Source organism: Panthera leo, chromosome D1, assembly GCF_018350215.1.
Source record: "Panthera leo isolate Ple1 chromosome D1, P.leo_Ple1_pat1.1, whole genome shotgun sequence".
In the NCBI taxonomy this organism is placed as follows: domain Eukaryota; kingdom Metazoa; phylum Chordata; class Mammalia; order Carnivora; family Felidae; genus Panthera; species Panthera leo.
Genome location: NC_056688.1, coordinates 115,162,191 through 115,185,280, shown reverse-complemented (window position 1 = coordinate 115,185,280; position 23,090 = coordinate 115,162,191). Strand labels below are relative to the sequence as shown.

The following is a 23,090-nucleotide window of genomic DNA, read 5'->3' as shown; positions in this document are numbered from 1 at the left end:
AGGACCAAGTCGAGGGAGTAAAACTCCTACAGCTCCAGGGGGCTGAGAAAACCACATTCTCAGAGTGAAGAGTACAGAAAAGCCCCTGATGCTTCTGGCGGGGAAGAGAACATGAACATTTTGAAATATGCCCAGAGTATTCTGTCCTCCTTAGCAAAGACCTGGCCTCAGGAAGAGCCTAACCAACATGGAGAAGGGAAATACCCCTCCAAGCCCCGCTGCTCCTTCCCACCTACGCGGGGAAAGAAAGGTCACAGGCGGGGGCAGGCTCCTAAAAAACTGAGACCTGGTCACGGGGGCGGCATGGGGGGTGAGATGCCTCCCCCACAGCAAGCATGGGCGTCCTGGACACTGGAGCTGAGCACCGGGAAGCCGACAGCCTTGTCGTGCACCGATGGGAATCCTTGTACCCGCAGCTGTGAGATAGAACCGTGCAGCCAGTAGGGAAAACGCTATGGCAGAGTTCTTCAGATAATGAAACAGAATCCACTACTGGGCACTGAATGAATGAAACACTCATTATTAATAGTAGCCAAGTAGCGGAGACAGTTTAAATGTCCAGCAAATTACTACTGGATGCAAAATGTGGTATATCCATATGACAGAGTATTACTTGGCCATCAAAAGGAAAGAAGTAGTGATAGATGCTAAAACAAAATTCAGCTTCAAAACATTATTTGAAGTGGAAGAAGGCATTCAGAGGACCACACATTACACAAAGCCATACACATGACACCCCAGACGAGGAAAATCAAGAGAGATGCCAAAGAGATCAGTGAATGCCAGGAGCTGGGAGAGGAGGAAATCAGGAAGGACTGAATGATCCATATGGGATTCGGTTTCTGTGTTACAAAAATGTTCTGTGATTAACTATGAGTAATGTTTGCACAACAAGAATGTACAAGAAGCCACTAAATGATACCGTAAAATGGATAAAGCAGCAAGTTCTGTTATGCATTTTACATGAATAAAAATACAAGGGGCGCCTGGGTGGCTCAGTCGGTTAAGCGTCCGACTTCGGCTCAGGTCTTGATCTCGCAGTCTGTGAGTTCGAGCCCTGCGACAGGCTCTGGGCTGACAGCTCAGAGCCTGGAGCCTGCTTCGGATTCTGTCTCCCTCGCTCTCTGCCCGCCCCCCCCCCCTCATGCTCTGTCTCTCTCTCCTTCAAAAATAAATAAAAACATTCAAAAAAATTTTAATCAAGTAATATAGAATACGAGTTACATAACTTATAGTAACAGAAAGTAAAGACGAGGTAAACACAGCCCTTCGTCCCACCATGCTCTGGTGGAAACTGACTCTCAGTAGCTGGCCGACTTCCTTAGTGCCTGCCAGTTTCACCCACATGCAAAACAGGAAAGAGAAACTTCTGAGAAATTAAATGTACCCTGGAGAAGGAGGGGCCCTGAGCACCCTATCAGGGTCCAGACCATACCTGCTCCCTCTCTGCATCAGAAACTCATTTCCCAACGCTTATTCACCTGGGACAGCTGCTCATTCCAAAGCTGGAGATGTTAAAGGACAATAAGGTGGACATCCTGGAGGGGCCCCAGAGCTCAGCTCCCATGGCCACCACCGTGATCAACATCCAGACTGAGACGTCCGTGCCCGACCACATCGTCTGGTCCCTGTTCAACACAATCTTCATGAACTGGTGCTGCCTGGGCTTCGTGGCCTTCGCCTACTCCGTGAAGGTGGGTGTGTGTGTTGGGGGGGTTCTCCCAGAAAGTGCAGGTGAGCCTGCGGAGGTCCGCCTGCCCCGAGGGCATGGGGAGGGGGGGATGGGGAGTCCATGCGTGGTAGCAGTGAGGCTGCAGGAGGGGCCCGGGGACGGCCAGGAGTGGCCTTTGTCCCCAGTTCCCAAGGACATCCCTCAGACTGAGATGTGGCTCCAGGGCTCTCCCAGAAAGAACAAAGGAACTCACCGGAAGCTGCCTCTCAGTGGGAGAGGCCAGTGACTGGACCTACGCAGAGGGAGGGGGCGCCCTGGGGTCTCCAGGAGAGGCTGAGAGTCTGAAGAAGGAGCTGGAGGCCCCAGCAGGGACGGGACCCAAGGGCCACTGTCCTGCTCAGGCTCCGGGAAAGGGGGGGGGGGGTGGGTCCCCGACCGGGGCGAAGGGCATGTGGAGGCTGCTGTGGACGGGGACCAGCCTGGCTGTCGCCAGAACCCGCCCCTGATCCCACTCTCCATCTCCTCTCCCCAGTCTAGGGACAGGAAGATGGTGGGTGACGTGATCGGGGCCCAGACCTATGCCTCCACCGCCAAGTGCCTGAACATCTGGGCCCTGGTCCTGGGCATCATTCTGACCATTGGATTCATTGTTCTTCTGGTGATTGCCTACATGACGGCCTACCATATCATTTTAAGGGTTATGCAGAATAGCAGAGGCCACCACTAGCTGCTCATGGCAGGAGACACCAGTCCTCCAGCATCCATTGTGGCTGTGCTTCCCATGCTTCCTGGGCTGTTGTGTTGGGCCCGTCCCTCAGCACCCACCCCTGTACCCTGTGCTTAAGCAGACTTCCCTGACCACAACTGAACGCAATAAAGTACCCTTGTGTGTGACGGTGCGGTGATGTCCCCTGGGTGGGGGGCCCTGCCGGGAGTCGCCAGCCTGCCCCTGAGACCGAGCCCACCGCCCCCCTTGCCCAGCTGTGCAGCTCTGGCTGGGGCAGGGCATGTCCTCAGCTGGTGCTGGTTTCTGGCCTCCTGCCGGGAACAACAGCTGCACCGGGGTCCTAGGATAGGGGACCCTGGCGCGAGGAGGTCCCGTGTGCAGAGCACCCTTGGGCCTGAGGGTGAGGGTCCCTCCCCAGGTGTGTGGCAGGGTGGTGCTGGAGAGAACGTGAACGGGCGGCTCGGGCCCTCTGCGATGGCCGTGGGGTTTGGCACCTGTGGGCGCAGCGGACGGAGCCGCGGGCTCCCAGCCCCTCCTGGGAGTTCTAGACTTCGCTGCGTTCGGCAAGCCCCCCAGCTCTGTCTTTGCTCCTCTGGGGCTGGGAGTGGGGACAGAGCTCTCCACCGTGGGCTGACTGCAGAAGCCGATCATCAGACCTGGCGAGGAGGCCCCGATGGACAGGAAGCCTGAGGGGAAGGACTCACTCCCTCGACCCAAACGGAACCGGCCCTGCAGGGGGAGCGACTGCCCGGTGCCCCAGGAAGGGTCTCCCAGCCGCTGGGGCCTCAGGCCTTGGTGTGAGCTTTTGCCAGAGCCCAGGCTGCACCTGGGGACCCGGAGGCCATCCTCAGCCCTGCAGGAAGAGCTTGCCCCGGGCAGGCATTCCTGTCCCAGGCCCCAGAGGGACGGGGTGGGGTCGCACTATGGTGGCCAAGCCCCCAGGCCCTGCACAGCCACCCCGGAGAGGCTGGTGGTGAGTCCCGGTGGCCACAGGCGGGTGTCAGGGAGGGAGCCCCTCGTCTCCGTGCGCTTCGCCCGCTGGGACAGCCAGGCTCGCCTGGGTCCCCGCAGCGGGGCCAGGTCAGTCCCTGCGGCTCCCCTCCCGTTGACATCTGCAGCTCTTCACGCTGGGTTCCCGGTTCAGTCCCCGCACAAGGTCCACACCCCTGGTGTCCACCTGTGGGTGGACACACCCCTGGACACACCCTGGTGTCCACACCCTGTCCCTGGGCGGGACTCTGGTTGGGGTGCCCTGGGTGGGCCGTGAAGCACGCAGGGGTCCCAGGGGTGTGAGTGGCAGTGGGACGGCCCCAGGCAGGTGGGGGGTGGAGAGGGGACGCTGGTGGATCCGGCCCTCTGGGTCCCGGAAGGGCTTGCTCCAGATGGCCCAGGGGCCAGCCAGGGTCAGGGGAAGGGCCGGCCACGTGCCCCAGGCCCCTGCCCAGCTGGACAGGGGGCTCAGCCTTTGGGACCGCAGCGGGTGGAACCTGGCCAGCTGTGCGCATTTGTATCCCGACCTCCAGTTCCTGCCTGTCCTGCTCAGAGCTCTCCTGCTTGTCCCTGCACTTACTGGGCCTCACACCCCACGTTCCCTGGAGCCTCCTCAGTTCATTCCCGGTCTCCCACTTTCCTGCCCTCCTGCCCGGACTTACGTCCTGAATCCCAGGACAGAGCAGGTGAAGCTGGAGAAGCCACCATATGGCTCTGCCAGGCAGGACGGTAGGACACCGCTGTCACAGATGGAGGGTGAGGGCCAGCCGTGTCACTCAGTGCTGTGGACGGCGGGACATGGCTGACAGGGAAACAGCAATGACGGTAGGATGTGAAGGTCAAGTGGGCTTAATAACTGCCTGCTGGGATGGCCCGGTGGCCATGAGGACAGGCAAACGATGCTCCTCAGCTTCTTCCAGCCAAGGAGGCTGGGATGGGAAAGCAGGTCCCTGAGCCTGCACTGTGAGCTGGTCTCAGAACAGATCCAGGGACTGAAAGAGCGTGGAACCCCGGGGGAAGGATGCTGCCACCCGAGGGCCCTGGGCCAAACCACATCCCTCAGAGCTTCCGCACGGCAGCACAGGCTGGGTTCTTTGTACCGGACCCTGAAGACATGAGACTCGCACTTAAATACTGTTGGACTCAGGGCCCAGGTAAGTATCTCAACAGCCAAAGCCTCATCCTGGCCTCTTTTTCAGGTCGGGCACATCGGGTCCAAAGAATCAGGGGCTCCAGGCCCAAATCAAACTCTCAGGGGGGCCCCTGGAACTCCCCAGAAGGGAGGCAGTTTCCGCTCCTCAGACGAGTTACCGGAAAAGAAAGAAAGGGTGGTTGGCTCATCCTCACATTGGATCAGTGGCCCTCAGGGTCAGAGCCGTGGTGGTGGGGCCAGCCAGGTGGAGACGTCTGCAATTGCACCCCCCCCCCCCACCGGGAGACAAATAAAGAACAGTGTCTCATCCCGAAGGGCAGCAGAAGTCAGTGCCACCCTCGAACCTAACGGGTGCAGCGGTGCTGGCCCCCACCAGAGCCCCATTTCATTCACCAGTCTGACCCCCAGACCCAGGACCTTGGCAGAGACAGTGGAGTGCTGCAGACCGGCCCGGCGGGAGCCCCGCGTCAGCTGCTGTGCCAGATGTAGACCCAGTCGTCCTCAGGGCTGGGGTGTGTGGACAGTGACCTGCCCAGATCTCTAAAGACGGACACGGGCCACCAGGTGGCAGACCTGCCTACCACGAGCAGAGCAGGGCTGTCTCGGCCCCGCCAAGTCAGCAGGGATGCGTGAGAGGGTGGAGGTGGAACGTTCCAGATCAAACGGGCAGTTTGCACCACCGTGTCACCCACCACTGCTGTGCACGCCTGTCCCTCTGCTCCCACCAGGGCTGCGGGGAGAGCCCCTGCGAACCAGACGATGGAAAAGGACGATTTCCCAGCCTGGTGCTCCAGGGGTCAGCTCAGTGTGAGCAGAGATCTGGACAGAGCTGGGGCTTGTACCCACACCCATCCAGGGTGTCCTGCGGTCTAATGCTCTACATACCCCCTCGCTCAAGGGTGTCCTGAGGATCCATGGGAAGGGAATGGCTCCTGGGAGCACAGCTGCAGGCAGGCACTGGCCACCCTGTGGGTGTGGGAAGTGGACGCCCATAGGATAGACATGGAAAAAGTGTCCCAGGGCTCCAGGGGCGGCAGGAGACAGAAGGGAAGGTGGGACCAGGGGCTTGGATAGAGGTCTGTGGATGTGGATGCACAACTGGGCACACAGGTTACATGTCACTTTCAGGATGAAATCCAGGCTCGGTAGCCTGAGAGATGTCCTGTAGGAGAGGGGCTCCACAACTAAGATTAAATCTTGTAATTATCAGTCACATAAATTATGTACCACGAAAGCCATCATTCTGAAAACAGATTGGCAAGCTGTCAGCACGTTTTACCTTCGTGCACGAGAGGGGACGTCTTTAGCAGCCACGGGGTGGAAAGGGACACACAGGTGAGCTACTGCCCGCCGTCTCCGCTCCACAAGCAGGGGCAGCGTGTGGGTGGCTCCGAATGACCTCGGTGGGGGTTGCATCCCACAGACGCCGGCGAGGGCAGCGTATCAGGGCTCAGACTGGTGGCACCCCGCTGGGGCCTGCAGCCATCCGTCCCAGCCCCTCACTGCCCTCGCCCCACACGGGGCCCCGGGGCCAGCTTCTCTCCCTCTCTGCCCTCTGACTGCCCATGTGCACATGGGCTCGCTTAGTGGGGACAGCCTTGAGGGCAGTGGAGCCACACAGGGCCCTCGACAGGCAGGGTTCAACGCAGGTGTGGGTTCCAGGGGACACCAGACGTGGTAAATGCAGGGAGCAGCTGACACACGGGGAGGGGACCCAGGGAGGGGCCCCAGTGCCCGAGACCCAGACTTGAGGCTGGTCTGGGGGCCTGGATGCCACGGGGCCTCCAGGGTGAAGGCAAGAGCTCCTGGCAGGCCAGGGCCCGTCCATCGGCACCCACAGCGCGCGGGCCAGGACCACAGGTGGCAAGAGAACAACTTGAGGGGCCCTACCCCATGTTGGGCTGTGCTGGGAGGTGAGGGGTGGGGGTGGCGGGGCCGGCTGGTGGGGCACGCATCCCAAGTGTTTCCACAGAGCACCTGGGAGGGAATATCTTCTGGCTTTGCATGGAGTGATCTCAGGAGGAAGCTGGGCGGCCAGGGCTCCTGACGTGCCCAGGACTCCTGAAGTGCCCAGATTCAGTCTTGAGGGGGGATGAGGGTAGGAAGGACAGATGTGCTCACGGCACAAGAGGGTCTGGGCAGCTCCTGGCCAAGGCCTTGGATCCCTTTCCGGGCGCTGGGGTCAGGGAAGGTCGCAGTTGCCCTGCCCTTTGGGCAGGGATTTGGGGCCTACCCCTTGCCGGCCGAAGCAAGTCTTTACCCACCCCAGAGGGGCAGATCTGCCCAGGTGCCCTCCTCCACCCAGGGTACCCCAACCGGCCTGGTGCATCCTCGAGTTAGGACACTGTGGGAGCAGGGACAGAGGTGTGGGTGAGCCCCAGCAGGGGTCTGGATGTACAAGGGAGGAAAGGGGAGGCTATCACCACCCCAGTTCCACCTCACTTGTCCAGCTGGTGTGGGCTGGGTGGGCACTGGGCCATCCACATTGCCCACAATGTGGAGGCCATGACAGAGGAGGTTAGGGAGCTGACTTCCAGTCAGGGCGAGGGCACGGCCGGCTGGGGCTGCAGCTCCAGAAGTGGACTGTGGACTCCCTGTATCAAGTGCCCTGCGACTCTCCCCAGCCAGTGCATTCCTGGAAGCTAAGAACGTTCTGGCCTCAGTGCCACCTTGCCACAAATGAACCCATTTTGCTTAGGGCTCAGACCTCTGGGAAGTAGGGGCCCCTACATACAACTATTGTCTATTAGTTGCCCCCAGCCTGAAGCCAGATACCTGCAAGGCCTGAGGATGTGTCTGGGACCACGCAAAGGACACAGGGCTGGGTGCAGGGGGGCAGTGAGGCACATGGGCCTACGGGCAGGCTGAACAGTCTCAAAGGGGCCCCTCCCAGGTACAAACACAGCACCCCCCCACACACACACACATGCTTTATTGAATTCAGTTGTAGACTGACATGTACACAAAATGCTGTGACAGGAGTGACGGCCTCAGGCCATGGACAACTGCTAGTACCCTCCATAACCTTTCATCATTTCTGAAATTGCTTGGAAAACCACCAGTGAGCCAGTGAAGAAAAGAATGATGAACGTAAGGGTGAGAAGGAGGCCCAGGACCAGGGCCCAGATGTTCAGGCACTTGGCGGTGGAGGCATAGGTCTGGGCCCCGATCACGTCACCCACCATCTTCCTGTCCCTAGACTGGGGAGAGGAGATGGAGAGTGGGATCAGGGGCGGGTTCTGGCGACAGCCAGGCTGGTCCCCGTCCACAGCAGCCTCCACATGCCCTTCGCCCCGGTCGGGGACCCACCCCCCCCCCACTTTCCCGGAGCCTGAGCAGGACAGTGGCCCTTGGGTCCCGTCCCTGCTGGGGCCTCCAGCTCCTTCTTCAGACTCTCAGCCTCTCCTGGAGACCCCAGGGCGCCCCCTCCCTCTGCGTAGGTCCAGTCACTGGCCTCTCCCACTGAGAGGCAGCTTCCGGTGAGTTCCTTTGTTCTTTCTGGGAGAGCCCTGGAGCCACATCTCAGTCTGAGGGATGTCCTTGGGAACTGGGGACAAAGGCCACTCCTGGCCGTCCCCGGGCCCCTCCTGCAGCCTCACTGCTACCACGCATGGACTCCCCATCCCCCCCTCCCCATGCCCTCGGGGCAGGCGGACCTCCGCAGGCTCACCTGCACTTTCTGGGAGAACCCCCCCAACACACACACCCACCTTCACGGAGTAGGCGAAGGCCACGAAGCCCAGGCAGCACCAGTTCATGAAGATTGTGTTGAACAGGGACCAGACGATGTGGTCGGGCACGGACGTCTCAGTCTGGATGTTGATCACGGTGGTGGCCATGGGAGCTGGGCTTTGGGGCCTCCCGAGTACCGCCACCTCATGCTCCTCCTTGAGCATCTCATAACTTGGGGGGACACCAGTGTGGGTGCCAGGAAGGAAGGGCTGAGCATTGCAGTTCATGGTGCGAGACGGAGATGCTGCGGTCCGGATGCTGGGGCTGCTTAGGGCTCTCCCCTCCCGGGTAGTTTCGATTTCTTCAAAGATTTCTTTTTCACGGTGTTTGGGGAATTGGGAATTGGTTGGGCACTAGGAGGGCGTGGCCAAGCACTGGGTGTCAAGTTACACCAGGGCGGGGCGGGAGGAAGGGCTGTGGTCTCAGGGGGGCTTCCTGTCCCCGGCTCTCACGTCGGGTCCTGGGTCCTGTCTCCGCTCCCCTACCACAGCCTCTGTCAGGGGTGTGTGTGGGCCCTGGGGGCTTTTCCTCCGATGTGAGTCTCCCCACCCTGCCCCCACCCCAGCCCCAAGCCTGCTGCAGGCTCCCATACGGACTCCACACTGCAGCCCCCAGAGAGAGCCCCCGAAGCCCCAAAGCCCACACCTCAGCAGTCACAGGCCTCCTCTCTGTCTGGACTCTGTTGACTTTTCCTGGCTCTGAAGTCCACGTTCCAGCGGTGGGGCGGCAGGGCGTGGGGGGGGGGGGGGTGGGGGCGCTGGCAGGTCAGGACCCAGCAGCCTGTGTCGCCTGCCCTGGAGGGAGCCTCCGGCATCTCCCAAGGGTGCTGGAAACCAGGAGCCAGCTGTGGTGGGAGAAAGGAGGATCCGAGCCATTTGGCAGCTGCTGGGAGCACAGGGCCAGCATTCCTGAGCGCCCCAGCCTTCCTCCCTCCCTCCTGCCCCATCATGTCACATAGGTGTTGTCTGGGGGGTCATGGTAGGAAGTCCCGGTCATTCTTCTTCCACTGTCAGGCCCATGCTCCCCTTCTCAGGACAGACTCAGGTCAGCTTTGTCGCCAGGACACCGCTCTTTCTAAGAGTAAAGGGTCAAGTTGCTCTCTCACTGTCTGTGGTCCTGGCCTGTGCGCTGTGGGTGCCGATGGCCGGGCCCTGGCCTGCCAGGAGCTCTTGCCTTCACCCTGGAGGCCCCGTGGCGTCCAGGCCCCCAGACCAGCCTCAAGTCTGGGTCTCGGGCACTGGGGCCCCTCCCTGGGTCCCCTCCCCGTGTGTCAGCTGCTCCCTGCACTTACCACGTCTGATGTCCCCTGGAACCCACACCTGCGTTGAACCCTGCCTGTCGAGGCCCTGTGTGGCTCCACTGCCCTCAAGGCTGTCCCCACTAAGCGAGCCCATGTGCACATGGGCAGTCAGAGGGCAGAGAGGGAGAGAAGCTGGCCCCGGGGCCCTGTGTGGGCGAGGGCAGTGAGGGGCTGGGACGGATGGCTGCAGGCCCCAGCGGGGTGCCACCAGTCTGAGCCCTGATACGCTGCCCTCGCCGGTGTCTGTGGGATGCAACCCCCACCGAGGTCATTCGGAGCCACCCACACGCTGCCCCTGCTTGTGGAGCGGAGACGGCGGGCAGTAGCTCACCTGTGTGTCCCTTTCCACCCCGTGGCTGCTAAAGACGTCCCCTCTCCTGCATGAAGGTAAAACGTGCTGACAGCTTACCGAGGGATGTGTTCTGCCTAATCATATGTATTTTGACTCTCATTTGTTCATTTAAAAAAATTTTTTAATGTTTGTTTATTTTTGAGACAGAGAGACACAAAATGTGAGCAGGAGAGGGGTAGAGAGAGAGGGAGACACAGAATCCGAAGCTGCTCTGTGCTCTGAGCTGTCTGCACAGAGCACCACATGGGGCTCGAACCCACGAACCATGAGATCATGACCTGAGCTGAAGTCGGATGCTTAACCGACTGAGCCGCCCAGGTGCCCCATTTACTTTCATTTATTTAATTTAAAGGGTATATAATTTAATTTTTAATCAGGTAAAATTTGCATAACACAAAAGTTTCCCATTTTACCCGTCAAAAGTGCACAATTTACGTGGCTTTTCATATTTCTCGGTCTGTGCGGCTCTCACAACCACATGGCCCTGAGTGTTTTCCCCGTGGCAAACGAAACCAGGTACCCATGATGCAGTGCCCACATCTGCTGAACCTTACTTCCTAGAAGGGCCTCTCCGCCTTCTGTGTGGTTGGATTTCCCTTCTGTCATGCATTCCGTGTAGGCCTGTAAGCCTACAGGCCGTGGCCTTCTCATTGGCCTTATCTCACTGAGCTCATGCTTTCAGTGCTCACCCACGTGGCCACACAAATCAGAACTGCCTTCCTTCTGATAGGTGACAGGTATTGTATGGTAAGGGTACCATGTATTTGCTTCTTCAGTCATCAATTTACAGACATTTTTGGTTCTTATGAATAATGCTGTTGGAAACACTTGTGTGCAAGTTTTGTGTGAACACGTTTTTCTGCCCTTCAGTGCATTCCCAGGCGTGGAAGGACTGAGTCATGTCAGAACTTTCTGAGGAGCTGCCAGACTGTTTCCACAGAATGTATGACAGCTTCTACTTCTCCTATCCTCACCAACACGTGGGGGTACCGTACACAAGTTAGAGCCGCTCCATTGACTGTCAGTGCTGTGTCCTTGTGGTCTGGCGCGTGTCCTTGGTGAGTGCTGCCATGAGAACCCTTCTCACCTGCTTGGGGGTCGTTCATGGGCCTGCAGAACGTCTGGTCAAGCCTTTGTCCTTTTACTCATCAGGCTGTTTGTCTCCTGGTTGAATTGTAACAGTTCTCTTACATTCTGAACACCGGTCCCTTATCGGATATGGGAATTGCAAGAATTCTCTCCTAGTTTTCTGGTCGCCTTCTCACTTTCTTGAGAGAGTCCTCTGAGGCACAAACGTTTTAATTCACTGACGACGTGCGATTTATCCGTTTTTGTTTGTTGCTTGTCTCATGTTTAAGAAGCCCGTTGCCTAATCGAACCGTTTTGTCTGTGTAACCGTTTTGTAGTTTTAGCTCTTATATTGGGTCTTTGAAACATTTTGAGTTAATGTTTGTATACTTCGCAAGATAAAGTTCCATCTCCGTTCCTTTCCGCGTGGATGTCAGTTGCCCAGCGCCATTTTGGAAAGGTATTGGCCCCCTTGTTGAATGTCAGTTGACCATAAAGTACAGGGTTATTACTGGACTCTAAATTCTATTCCGTTGGCCTGTATGTCTGTCCTCACGCCAGTGCCACACTGTCTGGATTACTACGGCTTCATAGGAAGTTTTGAAATCACCAAGTGCAGGCCTCCAACTTTGTTCTGATTTGTCCGGATTGTCTTGGCCTGATGATTCCATGTGAATTTTAGGATCCACTTGACCATTTCTGGAAAGAAAAAAAAAAAAAGAACAACAAAGAACACAGTGGGAATTTTGGTGGTGAGTACATCAAAACTGTAGATAAATTTGGGAAGTATTGCCATATTAACCATATCAAGAATTCAGGGGTGTGCACGTGGGTTGGCTTTTGTTTATTTATGCTTCTTTAATTCCTCTCAGCAATCATCTGTAGCTTCCAGCACACCAGTCTTGCAAGTCTGTGGGTAAATTTCTTACCAAGCATCTTATGGTTATGATGCTGTTGTAAATGGAACTGTTTCCTTGGTTACATCATAGGGTTGCTCGTTGTTGGTGATTTGCATGTGTTGCTTTTGTCCCCTGCAATTTTGCTAATCTCTTCAATTTTTTTAGTGATTTTGTTAAGATTGTCTATTATAAGGTCATGTCATCTGCATGTAGAGATAGTTTTAGTTTTTCCTTTTCAATCTGGATGCCCCCACTTTTCATTTTCTGGCTTTGTTGCCCTGATTGGAACCTTTAGTCCAATGTCGGCTGCACGTGGAGTGAGCACACATTATCGCCTCGTTCTGGATCTTAGGGGGAAAGCTTTCAGTCTTTCATCATGGAGTGTAACATCAGCTGTGAGTTGTCCATAGGTGTCCTTTATCAGGTTGACGAATTTCCCTTCTATTTCTAGGTGTGTGTGTGTGTGTGTGTGTGTGTGTGTGTGTGTGTGTTATCAGGAAAGGTTTTTGGATTTTGTCAAATACTTTTTCTGCAGGAACTGAGATGATCACATGGTGTTTTTTCTTCATTCTTTTAATATGGAGTATTATACTGATTGATTTTTTTAAATTGAAGGATTGTTGACACACAATGTTAACTGGTTTCAGGTGTACAGCATAGTGATTCCACAAGCCTGTCCATTATGCTGGGCTCAGCACAAGTGTAGCTGCCATCTGTCACCACACAACATATGACAACGTCATTGACTGTATCCCCTATCCTGTGCTTTTCATCCTAGTGACTCATTCATTCCATAAGTGGAAGCCTGTACCCCTCACCTCCCTTTCCTCTGACAACGATTTTGGCATCATTGGCCTTCTGTGTGAGAACCTTTGTGGTGGGGCCAGCCAGGTGCGGACGTGGACATCAGCTGACGTGGTGGCAGACCCGCCCACGTAAGCAGAGTTGTATAAGATCACCAAGTCAGAGCTCTGAGTGGGCCCAGTACCAATGCATTAGAGGACACAGTGGAACGTTCCAGATCAGAGAGGCCCTTTGCATCCCCGCATGTGCTGGAGCTCCCAACATTCTCTCCCCTGGGACCCTTTGGAGAAGGCAGAAGCTTCTGTGGGGCAGACACTCAGCATCAGGGTGGAAAAACTTCCCTCTACCCTTCAAAAACTATTTTGGCTAAGTTGACATGAGAACGATTAACAGGAGAAAATAAAATTTAATTTTGTATGTTTAGAAACCCCACATACACGAGAGGTTCAAAAACAGGAAGGTCTATGCCATCTAGAGCATGGGAATGGGTTAGGGTCAGGGTCAGGGTCAGGGTTAGGGGTGAGGGTCAGGGTGTGGGTGAGGGTTAGGGTTAGGGGCCTTGGCTTCAAGAGAAGGGCAGTAAGTGTAGATATGTTTGCCCTGGCATACAGAGGGGTCACTCAGATAACATTCATCCTCGGTAAATGCTCTCATTCTGTGAAAAACCTTCAACTTGGGTTCTTTTAGGCAGTTACCAGAGAGGCAAGATTTTTGGGGTTTACCATCTGAGATGAGCGGCTGCGGTCCGGATGCTGAAGGGTGCTCTGACTCCTCCCTTCCCTGGCAGTTTCGATTTCTCCAAAGTTTCTATTTCCTAGCTTTCAAAAGTTGTAAACTGGCTGGGTACCAGGAGGGTGGATGAGGGACAGAGTGTCAGGTTACATGAGGGCAGGGCTTGACGCTGAGGAGGTAGGGGGAGCTTCCTGTCCTGGCACTCAAGTCAGGCCGGGTCAGCTGCTATCCCACTTCCCTATTGAGGGGGGGGGGGGGGGGGGGCGGGGCCCTGGAGACTTTCCCTCAGCCCTGGGCTCTCCCCACCGTCTACCTGCTTTGTTGGGTCTCAGCTTTTTAACAACCAGTGTTGTGCCTGGACCCGCCCTGGTGGTTCCTAGGATTGCAAGAAACCCTCCAGCTACGACTCTCAGGAAACTCTGAAAAACTTTAAAAATATTAGGCCTGGAAATCACACAGCACAGGTGTGGCCACAAAACAAGTTCGGGGTGTGGGTTGGAGGGAGGGCGATGTAGAGGGGGAAGGGAAGAGGGAGAAGGAGAGAGCGCATGTGAGCTGCCAAAACTGAACCCCAGGAAGTTAAAGCACAGGAAAAGAAAAGACAAGCGGCCCAAATAGTCCATTATCAGAACCAGTCAAGATGTGTCGCAGCTGGCCATGCACATCATGTGGTTTGTGTGCTCTCAGTGTGTTCACTGGAGACAGCCATCTTCGAAATGGGCACCTCTGCAATAAATGATTGAGTCAGGCACTTGCATTATTACATAGAAGGGAGGAAGGAAGGAAGGAAGGGAGGAAGGAAGGAAGGCAGGCAGGAAGGGAGGAAGGAAGGCAGGCAGGAAGGCAGGAAGGCAAGCAGGAAGGCAGGAAGGCAGGCAGGCAGGAAGGAAAGGAGGAGGGAAGGAAGGAAGGAAGGAAGGAAGGAAGGAAGGAAGGAAGGCAGAAACGAAGGAAGGAAGGTAGGAGGGAAGGAATGGAGGAAGGAAGGCAGGAAGGGAGGAAAGAAGGAAGGAAAGAAGGCAGGCAGGCAGGCAGGCAAGAAGGGAGTAAGGAAGGAAGGAAGAAAGGCAGGCAAGAAAGAAGGCAGGAAGGAAGGAAGGAAGGAAGGAAAGAAGGAGGAATGGAGGAAAGAAGGCAGGAAGGGAGGAAGGAAGGTAGGAAGGGAGGAAGGAAGAAAGGCAGGAAAGAAGGAAGGAAGGAAGGCAGGAAGGTAGGAAGGTAGGAAGGAAGGCAGGAAGAAAGGAAGGAAGGAAGGCAGGAAGGAAGGAGGGAAAGCATGAAGGAAGGTAGGAAGGAAGGCAGGCAGGAAGGGAGGAAGGAAGGATGGAAGGAAAGCAGGAAAGAAAGAAGGAAGACAGGCAGGGAGGGAGGAAGGAAGGAAGGAAGGCAGGAAAGGAGGAAGGAAAGAAGGCAGGCAGGAAGGCAGAAAGACAGGGAGGAAGGAAGGATAAGGAAGGAAGGAAGGAAGGAAGGAAAGGAGGAAGGAAGGAAGGATGGAACAAAGGCAGGAAAGAAGGAAGGAAAAAAGGCAGGAAGGCAGAAAGGGAGGAAGAAAGGAAGGCAGGAAGGAAGAGAGGAAGGAAGGCAGGAAGGGAGGAAGGAAAAAAACCCATCAGGGCTTACCTTCATTCCCCCACACCAGACCTAAGCCTTCTGGAAGGTGCCGGAGTCCAGCCCCAGCAGGTCCAGGGGTTCCCGAAGGATGAACGGCATCGGCGAAAATAACAAATGGACACGACAGCAGTGTGTCCGACTGGCCGCTTTACTGTGGCAAACCTGGCGTTATATTTGTTAGCAATTTCCTTGTAGCGTGCGTCACCTACGCTTCTCGGCTTTACCTAATTCTAAAAACGTTCCTTTGTGTAATTGCCCATCAAGGAACCTCAGGGTTATTTTCTTGTAACGTTCCCTCCTGGCCTTTGCTTATCGATTAATTTCTTCATATTATTTTCATTATGTATCTACGTTTATTTATAGTCTATAAAGCCTTTGCTTTGCTATTTTCATGAAAGGTCATCTAGCTCTCAACACCTCGAGTGGAACGTTTACAGGGACATGACTTCTTAATTGTTCCTTTGAACTGTTTGCGGTAGAAGGAACAAAAGTATTCGCTTTGGTCTGGGGTGCCTGGAGGGAGCCAAGAGGGCTGGGAACCCACGCCTTATGCGCTCCCAGAGAGACAATGTATACCTGGGAACTAATGAACCATTCTGTACCTCAACCCACCAGGTCCAGTTACCATCTGGAATGCCTCCTGGGGGCCAAGTGGGCCTAGGGGTTGGAGTAACTCGTACCCATACAGACATTGCTTTGTTGCCGGAGTGGGGCTTTCGAACCCGTGTGCCCCCCTCCCTGGCTGGGAAACATATGGGGCTATCCTTCCTTTAGGTAGGGGACGGGCAGGCGGGGGTGGCACCGGCTGGGTATAAGGTTTCTTTTTTGTCCTGGGGGTCATCCCCAGAAAATATCCCCGAGTTTGCCTCCATGGGTTTCTTTTGAATCATCAGTGCCAACTGGACCACGGGGATGGCCACGATGAGTAAGAGGAGGGATACCAGTAGCTTCCCATTCGCAGGGTCGCTGTGCGTTGCCCTTCCGCCGGCCGCCCGGGCTGTGCCACCAGGAAGGCTGGATGGATCGGCTCCCGGCATGGAAGGCCTCACTGTCCACATGCGTGGCTCCTCCACCAAGGGACCCAGGGGTTCGTGGCCGGGAGCTTCTGGGAGCACATCTGTCCTCCCTACCCTCATCCCCCGTCACTACTGAACAGGGCATCTCAGGAGTCCTGCCAGTCTGTCTCCCTCCTGGGATCAGTCCACGCAAAGCCGGAAGAGAATATTCCCTCCCAAGTGCTCTTTGGAAAAACTTGGGATGCCTCCCACCTGCGCGGCCCCGCCCATCTCCCTCTACCCCACCGGCTGGCCAGCCGACACCACCCCCACCTCCCACTGCCCACCCCTACCCAAGCACTGCCTACCTCCAGGAGACCCAGGACGCCTTGGCCAGGTCAGTGCCAGAGCTGGAGGGGGGCTCTGAGGACCAGGGCTGTGCAGCGCTGAGCCCCTGCAAGCCCACAGTCAGTACCCAGGACCTTACTGTGTGATGCCTCGGCCCTCACCTGTGATTTGCAAAAGCTGGACATCAAGAGTGTTTGTTGGCTACAAGAGAGGGTCACCTGTCTAGCAGGACCGTAGACCCAGGTCACTGCAGCTCAGATGGGGTTATGCCCAATATGACTGTCCTTTTGGAGAGCTGCCTGATCTGGGAATGTGAGACCCACGCAGCCCATCCGGCTGGGGAATGGGGGCCTGGGGCACGTGGCCGGCCCTTCCCCTGACCCTGGCTGGCCCCTGGGCCATCTGGAGCAAGCCCTTCCGGGACCCAGAGGGCCGGATCCACCAGCGTCCCCTCTCCACCCCCCACCTGCCTGGGGCCGTCCCACTGCCACTCACACCCCTGGGACCCCTGCGTGCTTCACGGCCCACCCAGGGCACCCCAACCAGAGTCCCGCCCAGGGACAGGGTGTGGACACCAGGGTGTGTCCAGGGGTGTGTCCACCCACAGGTGGACACCAGGGGTGTGGACCTTGTGCGGGGACTGAACCGGGAACCCAGCGTGAAGAGCTGCAGATGTCAACGGGAGGGGAGCCGCAGGGACTGACCTGGCCCCGCTGCGGGGACCCAGGCGAGCCTGGCTGTCCCAGCGGGCGAAGCGCACGGAGACGAGGGGCTCCCTCCCTGACACCCGCCTGTGGCCACCGGGACTCACCACCAGCCTCTCCGGGGTGGCTGTGCAGGGCCTGGGGGCTTGGCCACCATAGTGCGACCCCACCCCGTCCCTCTGGGGCCTGGGACAGGAATGCCTGCCCGGGGCAAGCTCTTCCTGCAGGGCTGAGGATGGCCTCCGGGTCCCCAGGTGCAGCCTGGGCTCTGGCAAAAGCTCACACCAAGGCCTGAGGCCCCAGCGGCTGGGAGACCCTTCCTGGGGCACCGGGCAGTCGCTCCCCCTGCAGGGCCGGTTCCGTTTGGGTCGAGGGAGTGAGTCCTTCCCCTCAGGCTTCCTGTCCATCGGGGCCTCCTCGCCAGGTCTGATGATCGGCTTCTGCAGTCAGCCCACGGTGGAGAGCTCTGTCCCCACTCCCAGCCCCAGAGGAGCAAAGACAGAGCTGGGGGGCTTGCCGAGCGCAGCGAAGTCTAGAACTCCCAGGAGGGGCTGGGAGCCCGCGGCTCCGTCCGCTGCGCCCACAGGTGCCAAACCCCACGGCCATCGCAGAGGGCCCGAGCCGCCCGTTCACGTTCTCTCCAGCACCACCCTGCCACACACCTGGGGAGGGACCCTCACCCTCAGGCCCAAGGGTGCTCTGCACACGGGACCTCCTCGCGCCAGGGTCCCCTATCCTAGGACCCCGGTGCAGCTGTTGTTCCCGGCAGGAGGCCAGAAACCAGCACCAGCTGAGGACATGCCCTGCCCCAGCCAGAGCTGCACAGCTGGGCAAGGGGGGCGGTGGGCTCGGTCTCAGGGGCAGGCTGGCGACTCCCGGCAGGGCCCCCCACCCAGGGGACATCACCGCACCGTCACACACAAGGGTACTTTATTGCGTTCAGTTGTGGTCAGGGAAGTCTGCTTAAGCACAGGGTACAGGGGTGGGTGCTGAGGGACGGGCCCAACACAACAGCCCAGGAAGCATGGGAAGCACAGCCACAATGGATGCTGGAGGACTGGTGTCTCCCGCCATGAGCAGCTAGCGGTAGCCTCTCTGTTGCCTCAGAGTATGAAATGTGTTTATTGAGAACACCAGTGCGCCAGTGAAGAAAAGAATGATGAATATAAGGGTCAGAATGATGCCCAGGACCAGGGCCCAGATGTTCAGGCACTTGGCGGTGGCGGCATAGGTCCGGGCCCCGATCAGGTCACCCACCATCTTCCGGTCCCTAGACTGGGGAGAGGAGATGGAGGGGGATCAGGAGCGGGTTCTGGCGACAGCCAGGCTGGTCCCCGTCCACAGCAGCCTCCACATGCCCTTCGCCCCGGTCGGGGACCCACCCCCCTTTCCCAGAGCCTGAGCAGGACAGTGGCCCTTGGGTCCCGTCCCTCCTGGGGCCTCTAGCTCCTTCTTCAGACTCTCGGCCTCTCCTGGAGACCCCAGGGCGCCCCCTCCCTCTGCATAGGTCCAGTCACTGGTCTCACACCCCATCAGGGCCGAACAGCCTTCGACTACCTCGTGTCCATTCTGGACCAGACTTGAGTTCGGAGTCCAAAGTGTGGAGGATGTAATTTGCCTAATTATTCTGGGAAGGAGACCTTCTTGGGGAGGGTGGGGACATAGGGTGACCCTGCCATTCCCATGCCCTCCCATGCGGCCTCACCCTGTTCTCTCCCTGGGAATAGTCACACACACGCTCACACACACAGGGGCTCCCCGCACACCAGGTACCCTCGGGGCAGACGGACCTCCGCAAGCTCACCTGCACTTTCTGGGAGAACCCCCCCCAACACACACACCCACCTTCACGGAGTAGGAAAAGGCCACGAAGCCCAGGCAGCACCAGTTCATGTAGACTGTGTTGAACAGGGACCAGACGATGTGGTCGGGCACGGACGTCTCAGTCTGGATGTTGATCACGGTGGTGGCCATGGGAGCTGGGCCTTGGGATGCCCCTATTACAGGAAGATCGTGCTCCTCCTTGATCATGTTTAAGTTGGGGAAATGCCTTGTGGGCACCAGGGAAGAGGGGCAGGAAGTGCTATTGGGATGCCAGAGCCTTGACCTTTTGTAGGGTGAGGCCCGGATGTGGGTGGTCCCTGCCAGAGCTCAGCCCCATATCAGGGTCCCTCTCCCCTGTCTCAACTCAGTACTTCTGCCTTCTCAGAAGTTTCTTTTTCCTGGTGTTTTGTAACTGGGTGACTTGGTCGGGCACTAGGGACATGGACGGAGCACTGGGTGTCAGGTTACACCAGGGCGGGGCAGGAGGAGGGGCTGTGGTCTCAGGGGGGCTTCCTGTCCCAGGCTCTCAGGTCGGGTCCTGTCTCTGCTCCCCTGCCACATCCTCTGTCGGGTGTGTGGGCCCTGAGGACTTTTCCTCGGATGTGAGTCTCCCCCCGACTCCCCCCACCCCAGCCCCAAGCCTGCTGCAGGCTGCCATATGGACTCCGCACTCCAGCCCCCAGAGAGAGCCCCCGAAGCCCACACCTCAGCAGCCTCCAGCATCTCCCAAGAGTCCCGGAAACCAGGAGCCAGCTGTGGTGGGAGAAAGGAGGATCCGGGCCACTTGGCAGCTGCTGGGAGCACAGGGCCAGCATTCCTGAGCGCCCCACCCTTCCTCCCTCCCTCCTGCCCCATCATGTCACCTAAGGCCCAGGATCTTAAGGGGAAGATGTAAGGGTTAAATTGCAGTGCAGGGCGAACGTGTAGCTTGAGAGATAACAGCTTTGTGTTGACACTGAAGGTTAAGAGATAACAGCCTTGCTTTACTCTTGTAAATTAGGCTTCACCAATTAAGGAAACAAAAGTTCAAAGAAAAGAGCTTCAGAAGCAGGGTCAAGGAGATCCACTGGTTGCAACTTAAAGGCAGAAAGTCTAAAATAATCACCTCATCCGGGAACTGTTTCTAACTCATCTGGGAACTATTTCTTTGATCTGTTCCCAGGTGATGATCAAACGATGTGATCGGCTATAAAAACTCTGTACCCCGGCTGTTGGGGGCCACACTCTGATCAAAAGTGTTGGTCGCGATCGGTCGACCTTGCCTCTCATTGCAATAAACTTTGTTGTGACTGTCACTGGTGCCCATAGCATTCTGTTTCAGGAGTCGTGTGGATGCAACAAAGGGTGGAGAGAAAACACACAGAGAGCCGACTCCTCAAGGGGCTTGCCCCACTGCTGGTCCTTCCTGAACTTACACACTTTCCTCTTACGCCTCAATCCACCCCCACGGAAAGATGGGGTCATCAGAGAAAGAGAAATGTCTTACCTGAGGTAAAGCAATTCCTGTAACTTGGCTGCTTGATGGCCACACTGTCCCCCGCCCTCCCCACCCCCAGCCCACCTCTGCACACCAAGAACAGGGCGGATGTCCTGGCCTTGATGGCCACACTGTCCCCCCCCCCCCGCCCCCCTGCCTCCAATCCTGGCTCAATGCCACTGAGCCACCAGTGCCCCTGCTCTGCTCTCTGTGGCCTCAGTCCAGGCCCATCCCCTGTTTCCTCTGGAGCTTCCAAGGCCATCAGTGCCTCCTCCCTGTCCTGTCGTGTGACCACACTTGGCGGCCCTGTTGTCCTCACTGCCCTACTGGTGGTCCCCGACCCAGGTTGGCTCCCACCCCTCTGCCGGCTTCGAGTCTGGCCTCACTGTGGCCACAGAGTGAGTTCCAGTGCAGAGCTGCAGTATCTATAAAACACACTTCCTTTTGAAGCCTTGGTGAGAAAAAAACTATTTATGAGATATCATGTATTTCATTGATAGCATTTTATATTGGTCATATGTTGAGATATTTTAGATTTATTGCTTCAAATAAAATAGATCATTAAAATAACTCTTACACAGGGGCACCTAGATGGCTCAGTCGGTTAAGCGTCCGACTTGGGCACAGGTCATGATCTCCTGGATCATGAGTTCGAGCCCCGTGTCGGGCTCTGTGCTGAGAGCTCAGAGCCTGGAGCCTGCTTCGGATTCTGTGTCTCCCTCTCTCTCTGCCCCTCCCCTGCTCGCACTCGCTCTCTCTCTCTTTCTCTCTCAAAAATAAATAAACATTAGGGGCACCTGGGTGGCTCAGTTGGTTAAGCGTCCGACTTCGGCTCAGGTCACGATCTCACGGTTTGTGGGTTCGAGCCCCGCGTCGGGCTCTGTGCTGACAGCTCAGAGCCTGGAGCCTGCTTCGGATTCTGTGTCTCCCTCTTTCCCTGTCCCTCCCCCACTCACACTCTGTCTCTCTCTCAAAAATAAATACACATTGGAAAAAAACTCACTCATTTCCTTTTGCTTTTTTATCTATTTTTATTTTTTTTAATGTTTTATTTATTTTTGAGAGAGAGAGAGAGAGAGAGAGAGAGAAACGGGGTGTTACGGAACCAGGCTGGAACACTGGCGGAAAAACCAAGCGGCACTCAGAGATATCTGGGTGGATCGGAGATTTATTTAACACTGGAGGGCTCAGAGGAGACCATTTCTCCAAAGATCTGAACCCCAAATGCAGGTGGGCAGGGTAATTTATAGCGTCATCTTCCACATTCGTGGCGGCTTTCACACGCGCGGCAAACAGGGCAGGAAGAACCCGGAAGAGGAGTCTCAAGCTGGGAACTGGAGCTTGTTTTAGTCCCTTCAGCTCTCTTATGGTGCAGAACTTTACTTATTTTCCCAACATTCCCCACTTTGATGCCTTTTTCAAAATCTTGTATTAGGCATCACTTTTTAGCTCTAGGGGTTGATACCCTCGGAGGGCTAAGATGCGTGCTGCACTTTGGCGAGCAAGAGTGTCTTCAATAAAACATACCAGGGTGTTTAGTATACGGGGGCCAATGGTCACAAGCAAAATTATGGAAAGGAGGGGCCCCGCCAGGGCAGGGAGCCGGGATGCCCAGTCTGTGAGATCCCATCCTCTCCATTGAATGATATTTTCCTGTTGTCTACATTGAATTCTTTCCTTGAGTTCCTTAACGCTTAGTCCTGACTATCCCTGACTGGTTTACAAAGTAACAGCATTCTTTTCCAAGGAAGATGCAGGCGCCCCCTTTCTCAACAGTGAGGAGGTCAAGCGCCCATCTGTTCTAGAGGGCAACTCCCGCCAGGGGGAACTTATTTGGCTTTGTAAGGACACTAGGGAGTTGGAGTCCCACAGAAGAGCCTTTGTCTATGTTAATGCCTATCCCCATGGCTATTCCTGCCCCAGGCGGATGGTAGTAACACAGCTCATTTAGCCTAGGCCTTAAGGCTGAAGATTATTCTAAACACCAACTTTTATCCTGAGAATTATGAGTCTCTTCCCCCCACCCCCCAAGCTTGACGCACATACATCATTGTAAACCTCATTGAAAACACTTCCCCAAAATGGCATTGGCAACCTCCTTCCTGGCAGGCAAACCAGCAGACCGAAAGAGGTTACAACAGTATGAGCTTTTAAGTCCCTGATTTCTTCCATTCCATGTGCCCCACACTTACAAATGGGGCCCAGATTAGAGGAAATCAATACCAACAAAACATCCTATCCATGAGAGGAAAGTGAGTGCGAACAGGAACATCTCTCTATTTCCCCAGCTTTCTGGGGCAGCCTCTGCCAACCTGATGGCAAGGAGTAACAGTCTACTTATCTTGACAGGCCGGTGATTCCTCAAGCTTCTGCCATGCGTAGACCAGCCAGCTTCCGGGGTGTGGCTGGAGCAGGGCTGGAGATCGGACCTGGGCCAGTCTTCCCAAGTGTGGGGCTCCTCAGGCCTGGCCCTCTGGACTCTGGAGTGGCGGACCCCTGGAGGCCCAGTCCACAGTCTTTGACTCGACAAGTCCCCTGGTGAGAGGGGGTGTAGACATGCAGAGAGCCCCTCAGCACAAAGTGCAGGCTTACATCCTGGTCACTTTGGCCGGTGATGATGGTGCCAGCTTTGGCACGATGGGGCAAGACCGGGCCGTCCAGGAGGGAGCGGTCACCGGTCCTCTCCAGGTCCAGGGAGT

The 23,090-nt window shown here is 56.5% G+C and overlaps 3 protein-coding genes across 3 annotated transcripts; 1 reads left to right on the top strand and 2 right to left on the bottom strand.

Moving 5' to 3' along the window:
- The first annotated feature begins 1,420 nt into the window (after positions 1-1,420).
- Positions 1,421-2,566, top strand: LOC122199911 (interferon-induced transmembrane protein 1-like). Its single transcript, XM_042905296.1, has 2 exons — positions 1,421-1,694; positions 2,205-2,566. The coding sequence occupies exons 1-2, from the start codon at positions 1,512-1,514 to the stop codon at positions 2,397-2,399; spliced, it is 378 nt and encodes a 125-aa protein (XP_042761230.1). The 5' UTR covers positions 1,421-1,511; the 3' UTR covers positions 2,400-2,566.
- A 4,891-nt stretch (positions 2,567-7,457) lies between these two features.
- Positions 7,458-8,612, bottom strand: LOC122199825 (interferon-induced transmembrane protein 3-like). Its single transcript, XM_042905163.1, has 2 exons — positions 8,253-8,612; positions 7,458-7,742 (listed from the first exon to the last, which is right to left on the bottom strand). The coding sequence occupies exons 1-2, from the start codon at positions 8,499-8,501 to the stop codon at positions 7,551-7,553; spliced, it is 441 nt and encodes a 146-aa protein (XP_042761097.1). The 5' UTR covers positions 8,502-8,612; the 3' UTR covers positions 7,458-7,550.
- A 9,391-nt stretch (positions 8,613-18,003) lies between these two features.
- LOC122199769 (interferon-induced transmembrane protein 1-like) lies at positions 18,004-19,353 on the bottom strand. Its single transcript, XM_042905100.1, has 2 exons — positions 18,936-19,353; positions 18,004-18,365 (listed from the first exon to the last, which is right to left on the bottom strand). The coding sequence occupies exons 1-2, from the start codon at positions 19,119-19,121 to the stop codon at positions 18,171-18,173; spliced, it is 381 nt and encodes a 126-aa protein (XP_042761034.1). The 5' UTR covers positions 19,122-19,353; the 3' UTR covers positions 18,004-18,170.
- Between the last annotated feature and the right edge of the window lie 3,737 nt (positions 19,354-23,090).